Genomic DNA, 18,605 nt, shown 5'->3' with positions numbered 1-18,605 from the left:
CGCAGAGGAAGAAAACACATAGAAATTGGTTTTTTCAACAACAACAAAAATGCCACCACAGATGGCACATACGGACTACGTATGAGAGCCATTGCTTTACTACTCAAATGTTGCTTTTTGGCTCTGATACCACTATTGGGTTCTGGCTTTGAATCCCAAAAAACTTACCCACTTTAGGGTTATGAGAGTATATATAGATAGGGGGAAAAGCCTCCTAAAGAGGGAAAAAATGCCCCTGTTGTCCTAAGTGTGTTCACACACATCATTGTCCTAAGTGTGTTCACACATCACTGTCCTAAGTGTGTTCACATACATCACTACCGAAATATGTCAACAGACAAGAGGACAAGGGCTTTCACTTCTTCTTTGAATTTAATCCCTTGGGAGGAGAGTTCAAACAGCACCTGGCTGAAGGTATTGATGTGGGAGGTGGCTGGATCGGTCTCTCTCATCTCCATGTTGAATAGTTGTCTGATCAATATCAGTTTCGATGATGAGGATTTCTTCTCCTATACAGCTTGTAGTTTCTCCCACAATGAGAATAGGATGAAAACGTTGTCGTCTCTTTTGCCATGCTGAAGTATATGTTTTCGGTTAGATGCATCCAAATGGTGGAGTGAGCGATTTCATCTATTGATCTCCACTCTTCAACTGACATTGTAGCAAGCTTTTCACTATGCCGGATGGTTTTAACCTATCTTCGAATGATCAGTAAGTCATGCATCATCTCCTTCCATAGGGCAAAGTTTTTGCCGTCGAACTTTCGGATCACAACTCCTGTTCTGAATGTTGAGGTCATGTTCTTTGTGGAAGTAACCTGATCTTTTCCTTTAGTTATTTTTGTTTCGTTGCTGTCGAGCAACAGGTTCGCTCTGATACCAGTTGTGAACAGATATGCGTGGAAAAACGTTTGAGGATTTGTCTAGAAGTACTCAACAAACAACACAGAAAGGATGAAGACAATAAGATAGACACACTCTTAAGCTTTAATGGAAACTTTGGTATTTCTGCTCTCTCTCTCTCTCTCTCTCTCAAAGAGACTCTAGATACAAGAATGATCAAGTAGCACGTATTACAATGTTAGGTTATTGCTTATATACTAAGCCCTAACTATTTGGACATGTTCACACTAAGATACAAATTGGAAGGGGTCGGCCTTTTATGCCAACATTTATATACAAGCCTTGATGAGTGGGCTAACTCAAGTACTTGAATGCTCATAAATGAGCTTGACACTAACAACCTATAACATTCCTACTTACTATAATAGGAATATAGGTTCCTAACGGCCTATCAGATTCCCCCCGACTCGGCATACCCAAATCAAACTCTATTCGATTCAGCTCTCGACTTCTTCAACTGATTCGGGCTTAGTCGATCAATCTTTAACCGATTCGGCACATGTTTAGGTTGTCTCTCAACATTTTCTATAAACATCCACCTTTATTGAAGCCTACTTGCATTCCTTATTCCACAACTTGGCTGACAGAAACTAGATTCTTTGTTATAGTCGACACATGCAATACATTCTTAATGCATGTGTTTTGGCTTTCTTTGCCGAATAGGACATTGCCGACATGTTGGATTGGATGTGTAGTATCATCCCCTATCTCCACATAACCGGGTCAATCGAGCGTAAGCAAGTCACTAAACCACTCCTCGTGGGATGTCATGTGATTTGAGGCACTGGAGTCGACAAACCATACTTCTTGTCATTTAGAGGTGCTAGTTGAATTGGATGCTGACATGGTGTTTGCTTTGTGTCTCATGACGAACATTCCTCCATAGTCTTCGAATTCAAAGTTGGTTGCATAGTTTGTGAGTTGTCGGCTTGTGGAACCCGACTCACCTCTTTTCTTTTGGCACTCCTCCAAACAAATGCCCGATCTTCCCATAGTAATCATACTTGACAAGCCTATTTTGTGGACCTCGTTTGGCGTGAAAGGTCACCCTTCTTCTGAATTTTCCACAAGTACTCTCACTGTCTTGCCGGCAATTCATGTGATATTCATTTGATGGGTCAAATTTGTTTCCTCTTCCTTGGCCGAATTGGTCTCTTCTTGTTCGACCCCGTCCTCGAGCATTATCCAAACATGAGAAGAACGTTTTTCTTTCAAATGTCTCGTTTTTAGATTTAACATGACTTTCTTTAACCAATAACATAGATTGGAGGTCGAGAAATGAAGGAGGATTTTCCCTTGCCAATATTGTCGTCTTGATCAGATCGGTCCTCTTCGACGTTTATGTTGATGGAGGTAAGTGAGTCACAAATGGTCTTGATCTTACATGTGACATGTCCTTTTGGCGGATATTGTTCAATTCCTGCCGAAGTCTCAATACTCTCTCTCTCTCTCTCTCTCTCTCTCTCTCCCCCCCCCCCCCCCCCCCTTCATCCAACCAAACAAACACACAAAATCTTTCTTTCACACACTCTCTTTTTTCTTTCATAAATAATGGCTTTCATTATGAAAGAAAAAAACACCGCCATGACTAACTTACTACAAAGTATAGAACCCTTCTAGTTTCCATTGAAAGACAAAGGATGCTCTTCTAAATCCTTCTTGAAAAGGTTGCATCTAATACGCGAAAAGGAATCCATTAAATTGATCAAAACTAGTGATGGTTTGTGGACTACAATCCGACTTGATCTAGCGAAAGAATGTGTAACTCACTTCTCTCACATCTTTGAGAACAATGTAGTTGTTATAGATGAAGTTAAACAAGCCAGAGATACATTCTTGTCACTAGTTCAACCCACTATTTGTGTTGATAAAGCTATTGCTTTGGATGAAACATTCACAATGGATGAGCTTTTGGAGGCTCGGAAGGGCCTTGGGAAAAGCAAAGTGTCTGGTTGGGATGGTATTACGTTAGAGTTCATTGCAGAATTTGGGATTTCCTTAAGGATTTAATCCTATCTATGGCAAATAATGTTTGACAACAACGGGATATGCCGATCTCATGGAAAGAAGGTTTGGTCAAATTAATACCCCAAAAAGAAATTGTGTGAATCTTTTTTGGATTGGCGACCAATCACTCTCATGCCAGTGATCTATAAACTTATTGCAAAGATAATTGCTAATTGTATTAAGGGCACTTTGTTGGGAGGCATCCACATAAACCGGTACAGGTTCATTCCCCAAAGGCAAATTACAGATAATATTGCCAATGCCAATATTGGAATTGAGTATGCAAAATACACCAAACAAGATGTATTGCTCATGCAAATTGACATTGAAAAGGCCTTTGACACCATCCAATGAGATTTTGTGGCAGCCACAATGGTCAAACTAGGATTTGGTCCGAAAATGTCTCAAGTAATCTATTGGCTTTATGGGTCTAGCACATCTTCATGCATTATTGAGGGTGGATTGACAGATTCATGGAGCTTGGCCAAATCAGTATGACAAGGTTGTCCTGTAAGTGCATTGTTGTATGCAATTGCAACTCATCCACTACTATTGTACATGGATAATCTAGTATTAATTGGTCAACTACACGATTTGCAAATGAAAGACGGACATGATTTCGTGGCTCAAGCATATGCAGATGATACATCATTCCTATCACAAAACAATCCAAATGATATGAGGATGATTATGGATGCCCTTAAATTGTATGGATTAGTTGCCGGATTGCATGTAAACTTCAACAAGTCCAAACTTCTACCCTTGACACCATATAGTTTGCATCAACTTTTGTGGCCAGGTCAAGTTGTTAGCCCAAATAAAATGGTTAGACATCTTGGTTATCCATTGGGATGGAATGCAAATGGGTTCTGCAAAAAGTGAGACAAAAGCTAAGCTATTGGAAGATTGCAACATGGCCACTCCATGTCAAATTGCGGATAGTGCAATCTATATTCATGGCTTACATGAAGTATATTACTTAATTATGATTGATTGGCCGAAACACATGATAAAAAAGATTAACTTAGAAATTATAAGCAACTTTTGGTGCTCTAGCCAGTCGTATAGAGGTATACGACTCCTATCACTTGAGAAGATATGCACTCCACGATTGAGTGGAGGGATAAATATTCTTAATTTGCATTTGCATATGTTGGCTAGAAAAGCTACTTTATTGCCAAATTTTGCTAAACAAACATTGCCTTGGGCAAGAATGTGTTGAACACAGTGCTCGGCCACAACCGAGGAATAGGATCAACTCACAGAAAACAGGAAATACAAAATGCACGAAGACAATAGAGAGAAGAGTACACAGGGTGTTTTACGTGGAAAACCCTAAATGGGAAAAACCACGGGAGTCCTCAAACTCCAACTATCACTATACACAGAGATGTACAATGGTGAAGCTACAAGGCAACAACCTTGAGCTCACTGTCTTCGCCACAAGCGGCGGTAATACACAGAGGCATCGACCTCTTCCTTTCTCTCTCTCTCTCTCTCGGCTGCTCTCACTTCGCTCTCTCGGCTGAAAACATAAAATGAGCAACAACATTAAAACTGTTTGCCCTAAGTCATATTTATACACATATGACTTTCGGGCTATTTACAAATATAGCCTCAAGGGCCCTTGGCAAACATATTCATAAATATGTCCCCGCATCCGGATCTCTCTCTCTCCGGGTACATTCGTCATCCGGCTCCGTAGCCGGGGTCTTCGTCATCCGGCTCCGTAGCCGGGGTCTTCATCATCCGGCTCCGTAGCCGTAACCGGGCTTGCCGTCATTCATCTCCGGACATCCCATCCGGAGGGACCGATATCCTAACAAACTCCCCCTTCACTTCGGCATGGGATGTCTCTCCAATCCGATCCTCTTCCGGCATGCTTCCAGCTTGTCGGGTGTGAGCACTTTGGTCAGCATATCTGACCCGTTCTCGTCCGTGTGGATCTTCGTCAGCACGAACTCCTTGTCTTCTATCCTTTCCCGGATCCAGTGGTATCTACGTTGGATGTGCTTCGTCCGGGAGTGATAGGCCGCATTCTTCGCAAGGTGGATGGCACTCTGACTGTCGCAGTAGAGTCGGTACTCCTCCTGCCGGATACCGAGCTCTCTAATGAAGTCCTTCATCCATATTATTTCCTTGCCGGCTTCAACAGTCGCCATGTACTCCGCCTCCGTGGTTGACAACGCAACCGTTTTCTGCAGCCTCGACTGCCATGAAACAGCTCCCCCTGCATACGTCATCACATACCCTGACGTGGACCGGCTGGTATCTGCATCAGCCGACATATCCGAATCAGTGAAGCCGTCGAGTTCGGGCTTACCGGAGCCAAATCGGAGGCACACGTTTGCCGTGCCCTTCAGGTATCGGAGTATCCACTTGACCGCGTTCCAGTGCTCTTTGCCGGGATTGCTCATGTACCGGCTCACCACTCCGACTGCATATCCTATGTCCGGTCGGGTACACACCATCGCGTACATCAAGCTCCCGACGGCAGAGGCATATGGTACTTTCATCATGTCCTCCTTCTCAGCCTTTGTCTTGGGGCTTTGCTTGCTGGACAGCTTGCAGTTTGCCGGGAGTGTTGACCCGACCGGTCTTGCTTCCGACATGTTGAACCGGTGAAGCACCTTTGTTACGTACTTCTCCTGTGACAGCCACAACTGCTTCTTCTTCCGGTCCCGGATGATATGCATCCCTAGTATTTGCCTCGCCGGACCCAGGTCCTTCATTGAGAAGGTTCGGTGAAGAGCCTTCTTCAGCATCCGAATCTTGACCTGGTCCCGTCCGACGATCAACATGTCGTCCACGTACAGGAGGAGTATTAGAAAGTCTCCTCCTTCGAACTTCTTCACAAACACACAGTGGTCGGACTGCGTTTTGAGGTACCCTTCGTCGGTCATGAAGGAGTCGAACTTCCGGTACCATTGCCGGGGAGCCTGCTTCAGTTCGTAAAGGCTCTTCTTCAACCGGCATACCAGGTGCTCCTTCCCTTTCTTCTCGAATCCTTCCGGTTGCTGCATGTAGATCTCTTCTTCGAGGTCACCGTGAAGGAATGATGTCTTCACGTCCATCTGTTCTACCTCGAGGTCCATGCTTGCCGCTATGCTCAGCACCGTCCGAATGGAGGTCATCTTCACTACCGGGGCAAATATCTCGTCGAAATCGACGCCCTTCTTCTGCTGAAACCCCTTCACCACGATCCTGGCTTTGTATCTCGGGGGGTTTCCGGCATCTCCCGGTTTCAGCTTGAACACCCACTTGTTTCGAAGTGCCCGCTTTCCTTTCGGCAACTCCACAAGTTCATATGTGTGGTTCTCATGCAGGGAATCCATCTCGTCCTGCATGGCACTCAACCACCTGCGGCTCTGGGTGTCATGCTTTGCTTCTTCAAAGCTCTCCGGCTCCCCCTCGTCGGTTAGCAGCACGTGCTCTGGTTCCGGAAATCTCCGGGGGGCCCTTCTCTCTCTTAGAGGATATCTCCGTTCCGGAGCTTCGGTAACCGGTTCTTCCGATTCTTCTTCATCCGAATCCATTTCGGGATCGGGGCCGGTTCCGGTATCATTTTCATCTTCTTCGGCCGGTTCTGTTTCTTCACCGTCTTCGGCCTGATCCTCGAGTGCTAACCGGTCCCTTGCCGGTCGGGACTGCTCTTCGTAGAGTTGATCCTCACCGGTCGACTTGGAGCTCTTCATCTTCTTCTCCGACTCCCAGTCGGCGAGTGTCTTGTCCTCCATGAAGATGATGTCTCGACTCCTGAATATCTTCTTGTCGACCGGGTCCCATACTCGGTAGCCGAACTCGTCGTCGCCGTAACCGAGGAATATGCATGGCCGGGTCTTTGGATCTAGCTTTCCTCTCCGGTCCTTTGCCACATGCACGTATGCGAGACACCCGAACACCTTCAGATGCCGGTAGGATACTTCCCTACCGGTCCACACTCTCTGCGGCGTGTCCCCGTCCAAAGGTACTGAGGGTGATCTGTTTATCACGTATGTCGCCGTCGACATCGCCTCAGCCCAAAACCCCTTGGGTAATTCCGCATGCGCCAGCATACTCCGGACCCTCTCCATTATGGTCCGGTTCATCGTCTCGGCCAGCCCGTTTAGTTCCGGCGTCTTCGGCACAGTAAACTCGAGTCGGATTCCCTTCGAGCGACAGTACTCCTGGAACTGCCCCCGGTATTCCCCTCCGTTATCCGCTCGTATCGCTTTCAGCTTCTTGCCGGATTCCCTTCCCACTCTCGCGTGGAGTTCTTTGAAGAAGCACAACACTTGGTCCTTTGTCTTCAACGGTGCTGTCCACAGCTTCCGGCTGTGATCATCAATGAATGTTACGAAGTACTGGGCTCCGCCATGTGACTTCGTTTCTACCTGACACACATCAGTGTGCACCAACTCCAATGGTGCGCTACGTCTCGTCGGTGGCCTTGAATGGAAGGAGGTTCGGTTCTGCTTACCGGCCAGGCAATCGGTGCACTTCTCCAGGTGCACATGCTTCACTGGAATAAGGTTGTCTTCTGCAAGCCTCTTCATCCCCTTCTCACTCATGTGGCACAGTCTCTTGTGCCACAGCTCACCGGCAGTGTCGGCTGCCACATTCAGCTCTTCCGGACATAACCGGGCATTCATCAGGTACAGTGTGTTGTCTTTCCGGGCCCGTCCCCTTGCTGAACTTCATTATGCCGTTCCGGATGCTACCTGTGTAGCCTTCATCGTCTAGCCTCCCGGCCGAAATCAGGTTCAATCGGACCTCCGGAACGTGTCGGACATTCTTCAGCAGCATTTTGCATCCGGTTGATGTCATCAGCCACACGTCTCCTATGCCGGCAATCCGGCATGTACCTTCATTTCCCATCCGGACACAGCCGTGCTCACCGGCTGTGTAGGATGAGAAGTATTTCTTCTCCGGGGTCAGGTGGAACAACGCTCCGGAATCGACCACCCAGGTCATCTCTTCACCGGCAAGGTTCAGCTCCGTCTCTTCGGTAATGAGCATTATCTCTTCTTCACTTGCCGCGAGTGCCGTCGTTCCTTTCCGGTCCTGCCCTCGCCGATCCGGACCTCTCCGGTCCGTGGCTCCCCGGTATGCACCGTTTCTCTCCGGTGACTTCTTCGAATCGGTGTCGTCGGCTCCGTTGTCTTTTCGGTAATGCCGACAATTCTTCCGGAAGTGCCCCGGCTTCCCACAGTGGAAGCATGTGGGCCTTCCTCTTGACTGTGACCGGGTCCCAGACTTCTCCCGTCTTTGCGGACTCCGGTTCCGTTGTCTTCCCCGTTCCGATTCGGTAAGCAGCGCCTTCGAGTCGGAGGCCGGTTCTTTATCTCTCCGACGCGCTTCTTCGTTCAAAATACTTGTCTTTACCGTTTGTAGGGACAAGTTATCTTCGGTGCAGGAGGTGCTGAGAGTCACCACCAAGTTCTCCCAGCTTTCCGGCAATGTACACATCAGGATGATGGCTTGCATTGCATCCTCCAACGGGAACTTGATCGCCGCAAGCTGGTTCACGAATCCCATGAACGTGCTTACGTGTTCCACCATACTCTCGCCGTCCCGGTACTTGAGGTTCACTATCTTCCTCATCAGGGAGGTCCGGTTCAACGCATTCTTCCTCTCGTAGAGGCCCGACAGCTTCCGCCACATCTCATATGCGTTGGTGTCGTTCGCCACATGTTGTAGAACGCTCACGTCGACGTATTGCCGAATGGTTGCAACGGCTTTCCGGTTCAAAAGCCTCCATTCCGTCTCAAGTACCCCCTTGGGTATTTCCGACCTGTCGATCGGTTCATATAGGTCCCGAACAATGAGCAGATCCTCCATCTTTATCTTCCAGTCGGCGTAGTTCTGCGCATTCAGCACCATCATCCCCGGCTGCCCGCTGTTGCCGCCTTCCATTTTCTGTGTTACCGTCGCTCTGATACCACTTTGTTGAACACAGTGCTCGGCCACAACCGAGGAATAGGATCAACTCACAGAAAACAGGAAATACAAAATGCACGAAGACAATAGAGAGAAGAGTACACAGGGTGTTTTACGTGGAAAACCCTAAATGGGAAAAACCACGGGAGTCCTCAAACTCCAACTATCACTATACACAGAGATGTACAATGGTGAAGCTACAAGGCAACAACCTTGAGCTCACTGTCTTCGCCACAGGCGGCGGTAATACACAGAGGCGTCGACCTCTTCCTTTCTCTCTCTCTCTCTCTCGGCTGCTCTCACTTCGCTCTCTCGGCTGAAAACATAAAATGAGCAACAACATTAAAACTGTTTGCCCTAAGTCATATTTATACACATATGACTTTCGGGCTATTTACAAATATAGCCTCAAGGGCCCTTGGCAAACATATTCATAAATATGTCCCCGCATCCGGATCTCTCTCTCTCCGGGTACATTCGTCATCCGGCTCCGTAGCCGGGGTCTTCGTCATCCGGCTCCGTAGCCGGGGTCTTCGTCATCCGGCTCCGTAGCCGGGGTCTTCGTCATCCGGCTCCGTAGCCGGGGTCTTCGTCATCCGGCTCCGTAGCCGGGGTCTTCATCATCCGGCTCCGTAGCCGTAACCGGGCTTGCCGTCATTCATCTCCGGACATCCCATCCGGAGGGACCGATATCCTAACAGAATGCTATATGATATGTTTGATCATTTGAAAACCAAGTCATTTGGCTCATGGGATACTAACCATTGGGATGTGGTGTTTGGAAAGGTTGATGGGCACATCAAAGGTTGTCGTTTAGCTCAAAGCTTCTAAAGCACTGGAAGGAAGTATTGCAACACATAAAATGGAGAGGTAGGAATTTAGAATCAAGGAACTCTTTACGCCTCGAAAGCTTACACACGATTTTGGGTTCTCTGGACCATTTGGACAACCCGCAATAATAAGGTGTTTGATAGAAACCAACTGCATGAAGTTAGCTTCTTTAAGCAATCCCTCAGGCAATCTCTATTTGATTGTCTGCAACTTAGAGACACCACACTACAAATTTACAATCTTTACTTTGAGTGCTTTTAAGCTCTTACACTTGTATATTTTTCTTTATTCTTTGTGGTTTTCACCTCACTTTGAGGTTTCTCACTAGTAATAAAAGTGTTACTTAAAAAAAAAACTATCTAGGGATCTAAAGCCTACTATGACTCCAAACTCAATGCCACCCTACACACCAATTCAAATGGCGAATATGATGATATGTGGCCTTGCAGAGTTCTCTCTCTTCATGATTGAGATTTTGTGACTTCTCTAGCACTGTCAATTGCCACAAAAGAAGTCTTTTTAACTTTAGACATATTTTTTCACCCAACTTGCGAATCAAAAGTGAAGGCATTCCACATATTCCAATTGAACCATAGCCCCCAATACCCCAAAAACTCAAAAGTAACTTGGAAATGAGGCATCCGTTTGTTGTCTCCATATGTGCCAAAACCCAACTAACGGATGATAGGCTTGCCCCAGTTAGAGGCATCCACACTAAACTGATACACCTCCAAACCATCCTAGCCATCAGGCATGAAAGAAATTGATGCCTACTATGTTCCAATTGCACCGAACAAAAGAAACATGATCCTTTAGTAATGTTTCTTTTTTTTAATGCATCCCCCAATGTTAAAGCTCCAACTATAACTCTCCAAATATATACCTTAGCTCGTAGCATTAATCGAGAAGACGAACCTGGCTTGATCACAATAAGCCACCAAGGAATGGGCTTACGAAAACCCATGATCTTTATAACCTTTTCTTCCAACCACTTATGCTTGTCAATCAACTTGTGATGAGCAACCTTTGTTGAGATCATAGTCAATCTCTTATTTCCAACAAACCTCTAATCAAGCTCTTGAGATCCCCCATCTAAATTAGGAATTGACTCATATGAAGATAACATTTCTTGCAATTTATCCCAAATAAAAGTACAACAATTTGGAATACGAAATATTGATCTTCTTGTTCGAAAGGCTATTAATCTTCTTTGTGACACCAACATAACATGCTTGACCGTTACCAAACCCAATCTAGCCATCTGATTAAATTGAAGGTTAAGAATTTGTTTACCTTCCCACGTTAACAACCTTGATGTCACCAAAACCTCCATTTGTAATGAATTGGCACATCCCCTTACATACTTGTGGAGGATGTCGTTCCACGCATTCCAACATACTTTGCCAAGATGTCTAACTAATGATTAACTATAAGAGGCCTAGCACATTTGACATCTTTCTCTCACACACAAACACTACAAGCACTACGTCTTGGGTTCGAAACCCAATTTTCTCACCTCTCTATAGCAATGGGCGCGGTTCGATTTCCTAGCCTTGAAACCAAACCAAACTGTTTAAATTTTATGAAGCCATTTAAACCAAACCGTTTATGACAAATTTAGAACCAAACCAAATCGGTTTATCATAAATCAAAACCAAACCAAATTTATAAACCGATAAACCTATAAACCTTTAAACCTTCAAAACTGAAACCGCTAAAACGCTAAACTGCAAAACCATGAAATTCAAAACCGAACCGAACCGAAACCAAATCGAATCATAATATTTGAAACGAAACCAAACGGTTTATTTATCTTTGAGCCAATAAACCGTTAATCTATGGCTTAACGGTTCAGTTTGGTTTGAGCCGAAACCGTGCCCATTGCTACCTCTCTATCTAATTCACTAGATGTCACTATAAAATGTAGGGGTTGTTCTCCATTGGGCAACCTTTCCAACGGAGCTACATCCATCTCTCTCTCTCTCTCTTAAACCTCTTAATCATCCAACAAAACACACACAAGTCTCTCTCTCTCTCTCTCTCTCTTAAACCTCTTAATCATCCAACAAAACACACACAAGTCTATCTCTCTCTCTCTCTCTCTTAAACCTCTTAATCATCCAACAAAACACACACAAGTCTCTCTCTCTCTCTCTCTCTCTTAAATCTCTTAATCATCCAACAAAACACACACAAGTCTCTCTCTCTCTCTCTCTCTTAAACCTCTTAATCATCCAACAAAACACACACAAGTCTCTCTCTCTCTCTCTTAAACCTCTTAATCATCCAGTCTCTCTCTCTCTCTCTCTCTCTCTCTTAAACCTCTTAATCATCCAGTCTCTCTCTCTCTCTCTCTCTCTCTCTCTCTCTCTCTCTCTCTTAAACCTCTTAATCATCCCAACCAACCAAACACACACAAGCCTCTCTCTCTCTCTCTCTCTCTCTCTCTCTCCATCGCCATGATTTCTTCTTCTTCTTCTTGCTCCTCATGTTTTAGAGGCGGAGGAGGTGCCCTTCTTCCACCCACAACGAACTTCTGCATCGACAGAAATACCCCTCCTATTCCGCTCAGAAATGAATGGAGAGTTAGAAGAAACAGCGGTTTTGTTGTTCTCCCTGTATCGGCTCAAAACCCTCATGAATCGAAAAACAATGCAATCAGCTCCGGTTCAGGTACACCTCTCTTTCTTTGTTTTCGCTTTTCCGATTATTTTCCAGTGTTAGCATGGCGAAATCTCATGTATATTATACCCTTTGGTGTTGTCAGAAATTCCAATGAAAAAAACTCAATAAACTCAATAATGTGAATCCATTGCTCCCCCCCCCCCCCCCCCCCTTTCAAATATTAGTATAGAATGTCAAGGGTTGTTTTTTTGTTGGGAATGTTTTTCTGTACAAGTTGTTCTGAAATTCATCGGTTTAGGGCTTTTCTGTACTCATCATATATGTTATGACAACCAAAAAATGTCATATTGTAAAATCCATAATGTGGTTTTTTGTTGGTTTTTAGATTGCTGTTTATTGAAGTATTAGTTGAAAGGTTTTCAGCTAGTTTACATCAAGTTCTGTTTGCCTTTATGTACCATTTAGAAGTATTAGTGCAGAGAGGCCGAGAGGCATGATTTTGTGAGTATTCAGTACCTTGGTTTATAACTTTTCCTACAATTGTATCCATACTTGTCCATGTTTCTGAGGCATGCATGGTCCACATGTACATGTCACTCTCGCATCTTCTAAATTCTAACAATCTCGATGATGCATTACTATAGATTCCTCGGCGATTGAATATCGTCAAGCAAGTGATATATTGTCTCACGAATAGTTTTCATTCGCTTCTCATTCCTGTAATATTTTCTCATAATGTAACATAGGTTTCATTTATGACAATCAATCCTTCTATTCCACCTTGAAATTTGGTTTAAAAAAAAGCATAGCAAGCTATTCAATAAATGTACTCTGTATTCTTCATAACCTCATGAATAACTATTCTTATGTTCCCTAGCAAACATCCCTCAAGAGTATATCCAGATGTTCAAAGGGAATGATTTTATAGTCTATGGCTGTATGACTCTTTAACAATGTGACTGATTCATGAACGTGAAATGCTTCAGAAGATGCTTACAGGTTCCTTTATGTAGATGTTGAAATCCTCCAATATTTTCTTACACAAATTATTTTTCACGTCCAGCAACAAAAGCACCCCAATTTACGCCTCTGTTCTGGAGAACGTTGTAGCATCCTAATAATGCTACGACTTGTTTCTAATCCTTTAGGGTTTTCTGTCCAAGATATTAAGTGAAAATAGCATTTTGTTTCTCACATAGTTTAAAAATGATCATTCTAAAGCTTTGCCACGTTTGAATAATTTCTCCACCATTAATTCAGTGCGTATGCAACTACTTCCATATCAAGGTTCAGGATGTGACATTTCACTTGTTGCTTCTTGATTGAGTTGTTGGGGGAAGAAAAATCTGAGTTTTTGAGATACGTATGGCACTTTGAGATCTAGACTGATTCAGATCAAAATACCATCAAATGGATGAAGAAACTTTGGTACAAAGATCAGACTCGTAAGGATTGAGGTGAATAAATCTTATATGATTTCAGGGAACACACAAAATAAGTTTGAGATTTCTAGTGGAAGTACAAGGAGTCAAACAACAAGTGCTGTAGCATCACCGAATGCATTTCCACCACCACAACCTCAAATGTATACTTCGTGGAATTTTGCATTAGCACTTCAATAAGATAATGTTTATTAATCCTGAAGTCTTTTGTTATTTTCAGGGGATCTCCCATTATGTGGATAGGAGTGGGTGTGGGCATATCTATTGTCTTCTCTTGGGTGAGTTATGCCATTCTAATAATCGTGAATTATCAAAATGGAGGCCACCAATCTAAGTTTTTTAGATTCTCTCGCATGCACTTCCTAGTATGTTTGATTTATTAAGGAAGTTTTAGTTTTCTTGTACTGCGTAAGACTTTTATATGGATTTGCTAGCTGGTAGAGAAAATCATTGGATTATAGAAAACATTATAAAGCTGACATTCTCTTGATTCTTTCCATTTTCCTTCCCGCAGGCAGCGAAGAAAGCTCAGGTATCAAATCTATATAACAAAGTTATGTTCCGAAAACCCAATGAAAACCCTGGCTATTGAGAAACAGGGGTGTAAGCATAAGCTTCTGAATTGTTTTAAATTCTGCGTTGAACTAGGGCTATGCAATGCAACAAGCCCTAAAGTCAATGATGGGACAGAGTGGACAAGGCGGAAATCCAGTTTTCCCTGGGCAAGGAAACAACCCATTTGGTGGACAGGGTGCAAACATGTTTTCTGGTGGAAAAGCAAATCCATTTAACACAACACCAGGGTCTTTTCCATTTATCCCTCCACCAGAATCAGCATCACCGCCTACATCTGCATCAGCATCAGCATCTACAACAAGTATTATCGATGTCTCAGTCTCTTCGCCACAATCTGAACCTCAAGTAGTGGGTGTAAAGCCCAAACCCTCTGCAAAAGTCTGTAAGTACGAATATTCTCTTTTATAATTCTGAATCCTTCTTCTTATGTAAAAATATTTCAATGCAAATTGTTTGTGGTTCTTGATGTGATGGTCTACTGGTAAAGCTTCTTCAAACCTTTGGGTTATGTGCCCAAGCCCTATTGGGTGCATCATGGGTATGTATGGACAGGCACAAGTTGCTCAAGTGGTGAAGGGGAGGTTTTCCCAATGGATTGCTTTTCAAAATAAGCATTCAAAAACAATTAGAGTGTCTCTATCAGAGGCTTTACTAATAATAAGGATTACCAAAACAATTAATTTGTGATTAATTTCCCCGGAGAAAAAGTATAAAATGTTAGTTTCTTTCTAGAAAGGTTTAAAATGTTTTTTATATGCAAACAGCATTTGCAGATGTTGACATGGACATATCAGTGGAGGAGAAGACAACAACGCAGGATCAACGACCCTCACTTCAAAAACTTCCAAGAAAACCTTCCTTCACTGATGCTGAGGTGTAGCTGCTATAATGCCAGAATCTATCTTTTCATTATGTATTTGTTTGTGTATATACATATATATGTAGATATATGTACATGTTTATGTAGGTTATTTCTTGTACGTACTTATTCATTATGATGTCCTTGTGTATTAAAGGTGATAGATAATAATGCTAGCTCTTCAGGCTCTAGTAGCTATGGGAGTCAGGGTGCTACATCTCAGAATGGTGGGTTCCTGTATATCCAATCTTAATCATTTAAACTTGATCTGTTAAATGTTCACTTGAATGACACCTTCGTAGTTATGATTTGTTATACAGTAACACAATCATTAATTATGCTTTTTAATTATAAAGACTTGAATGGAAATGAAACTAGGCCTAGCACATAGCCATTTGACCTTTATAGAATATGTTATACCATAACATCTTTTGTCTATGTTTATTTAATTTTTACTCTCGATGATTGGGTACACATCCCATTTTGCTGTAACCAATTGTTTCATGGGCCAAATTTGGTCTTAGAAGATGTTAATATATCTTTCTTTCTTTCTTTCTCCCAGGGAAAAGCAAGTCATTTATTAGCATAGAGATGCTGGAGACAATGTTGGATGATCCTAAGATTCAGAAAATGGTGTTTCCGTATGTATTGTCGAAACCTATTTTCACTTGCCAGCTTTGTGCATTCTTTGCTAATTATTATTATGGGAGAAACTCAAAAAGACCCCGAATTATTTTTTAATTTACCAAATAGATATCCTTGGAAAGGGAGAAGGTTGCAGTGAATTGACCATATAATAGTGTAAATAACACATGTAATTTAGGAGGGGATAACGGGACAATATAATTTTGCTCAAGTAGCATACACAATTTGCTCCTTTAAGGTATTTGTGGAAATAACACAAAATTAGGGGCATTTTACAGAAAAACCCAGGAGTATTTTCAGAGTTTTTCCTGTAATATTAATATATCGAGAAATGGATATCACAAATCCTTGTACCCAATAAAAAAGCAAATAAGCTTTTTATTTTTTGCTAATTGAGGTTTGTTTTCAATCAATATTTTTCATTGTATACTTTTGCTATTTTGATGCTTTCTAGAAAAAACATACTTTTTTCCTTTTCATTGTTTTATGATTTTGCAATTTTGAAAAATATAGATATTTACCAGAGGAAATGAGAGATCCTGTGACCTTCAAAGGTGAGAGACTTTCGATATTATTTTGGTTTTCTGATGTCTTAGAAACTTGAACTTCGAGTATGCATGTTAATCAAAATCAGTGCTTTGACAGCCATGATAAAACTTCCTCAAGTTCGGCAGCAACTTCAAGAAGCTTTGTAAGTTAGTATTCCAAATTTCTCTTTGTCAAGTTTAAAAGTAAATTTCAAACAAGAATGATCATAGATTTCCCTTTACTTTGTTGTGCATGTAGAAATAACATGGGTGGCGACGATGGAATGGATATGATGAAATACATGAACAGCGATGCTGTGAAGGAGCAGTTTGGTAACATATCCAGTTTTTTTTCGTCTTCTCTCAAGATCACTCCATTTAACTTCACTGTTTCAACATTATAATTTCGAGCTGTGTAGATGATGAATCTTTTGCGTTTCCTCTCTTAGTGTTTTTAGCATTGTGGGTTTATTTTGCACTATGAAAGTGTATTCTGGTAATTGTTTGAAAAACTATGAGTATTCTGGTAAATATCCAAAATTTTGAGGGATATTTTTGTGTTTCTGGGATCCCACTAGACCAACAACACCTGGAACTCTCTCCTGTTGTGGTATTTAGTATGGGAAAAGATCCCTAACTAGTTGGTATCTACCTCTGTCTTTTAACAAATTACCAGAATGACCCTGAAGTAATAAATATCGTAGTACTACAAATTATGCTGACAAGGCTTGAAAAATGAGAACAATTTTAGGGCTATTTATTCTGGTAAAAATTTGATAACCTAGAAGTATTCTGATAAACTCCCAAATATGGGGGGGATAGTCTAGTGATAAATTTCCCTATAAAGAAGCCCTAGGCAACCACTCATAGGGTTTTATATGACTTTTGATATTTGTTGATGGGATGACACAGATCAAATTGGTTTAACACCCGATGAAGTTGTTGGCAAGATTCTTGCGAGTCCAGATATTGCAGCATCTTTACAAAATCCAAAAGTTGTTGAAGCCATAATGGATGTAAGACCTCTCCTGAATGATAACTATAGCTTTTGAAGGAAGAACTTATGTTTTTTTTTTGTATTTTCCATACATACCCTTGGTTGGCAAAGCCTGGTTTGACTTACATATGTATGGAATCTTGTGTTGTTTTTCAGTGTTCCCAAAATCCGCTAAATATAACTAAGTATCAAAATGACCAGGAGGTATACTATGTTTGCAAAACTCTCCGATCATACAACATTGGTCATTATTTGTTTGTATTTGGTCCTTATTCACCATATTTAACCTAATGGAACACATACTTTTATGGTATATAGGTCATGAATGCACTTCTCAAGATTGCAGAGCTTTTTCCAGGTGCGACGGGCCCACCTTTTTAGGTTATACACAGTAAAAAGAAAGAGATGATACCTTACTGTAGCCTTGTAACGTTCTTTTATCACATAAGATATGGCAACGACGTTCTTCTTCAACAATAGGTTTTTAAGGAGAGCCGTAATGGCACACAAATCATTGATTTGAAAGCCTTATTTTTCTGTGGGTTATCTTCTGTATCAAAGAGGTGGATCGAAGACAAGAGATGATCTTGGTTGATGCTTTTATTTTATACATTGTTATTTGAAATCCCTCTGGTTATTATCACATGTGTTGTATTCTTTATTTTAGATGCAAATCAAAAGATGAGTAAGATTTGATGTATCTTATTTCAATTCGAGTGAAATGATATATTCGTGGTAAAGCCACCAATAACTTCCTATACAAAAATGTTTTTCCTTTTGTCAAATCCATGCATTTTTTTGTGCAATATACTGGTTTGCAAAAATGTTTTTCCTTCTGTCAAATACATGATTTTTTTGTACAATATACTGGTTTGCAAAAATGTTTTTCCTATTGTCAAAATCCTAAAGTGCATGCTACTACTAAAGGCCAACTAATAGTGCATTGGTAGCTAAATTAGACATGGTTGTATGGGAGTGGTAGTGCAGGAAGAAACGTGCACTAATTTCTCTTTATCTTATTGTTCATACAAAATCTTCACCTCAAGAGAACCATCAGGAACATCACATTTTTAACTAGCATGTTGCTTGTCAGTCATGTATCTGGTTGGGATAATAATTCTTGACGAACAATGTGCACAAAAGACTTTAGATGAGGCACGCCCAATAAAAATTAACTTATATTGTTAATAAAGAGAGAAATCAAGAAATACATTATTATAATACTCTTATATTCATTTTGATCACATTCTTTCTCAAGATATGACTTGATACTAA

The 18,605-nt window shown here is 42.0% G+C and overlaps 1 protein-coding gene across 1 annotated transcript; it reads left to right on the top strand.

The window, feature by feature from the left end:
- Window positions 1–12,071: 12,071 nt before the first annotated feature.
- LOC147849969 (protein TIC 40, chloroplastic-like) lies at window positions 12,072–18,115 on the top strand. The gene is made up of 14 exons (XM_087337281.1): window positions 12,072–12,332; window positions 13,767–13,869; window positions 13,947–14,004; window positions 14,241–14,258; window positions 14,375–14,684; window positions 15,067–15,176; window positions 15,319–15,388; window positions 15,724–15,802; window positions 16,320–16,360; window positions 16,452–16,497; window positions 16,593–16,666; window positions 17,246–17,349; window positions 17,487–17,534; window positions 17,649–18,115. The coding sequence occupies exons 1-14, from the start codon at window positions 12,119–12,121 to the stop codon at window positions 17,709–17,711; spliced, it is 1,338 nt and encodes a 445-aa protein (XP_087193407.1). The 5' UTR covers window positions 12,072–12,118; the 3' UTR covers window positions 17,712–18,115.
- The last annotated feature ends 490 nt before the right edge of the window (window positions 18,116–18,605 follow it).

The sequence above is a fragment of the Azolla caroliniana genome, unplaced genomic scaffold (genome assembly GCF_043228905.1).
Source record: "Azolla caroliniana isolate FFs.n. ecotype wild unplaced genomic scaffold, voAzoCaro1.0.p SCAF_22, whole genome shotgun sequence".
NCBI lineage: Eukaryota > Viridiplantae > Streptophyta > Polypodiopsida > Salviniales > Salviniaceae > Azolla > Azolla caroliniana.
Note: the sequence above shows the minus strand (reverse complement) of the source record. Positions and strands in the feature narration are given on the sequence as shown.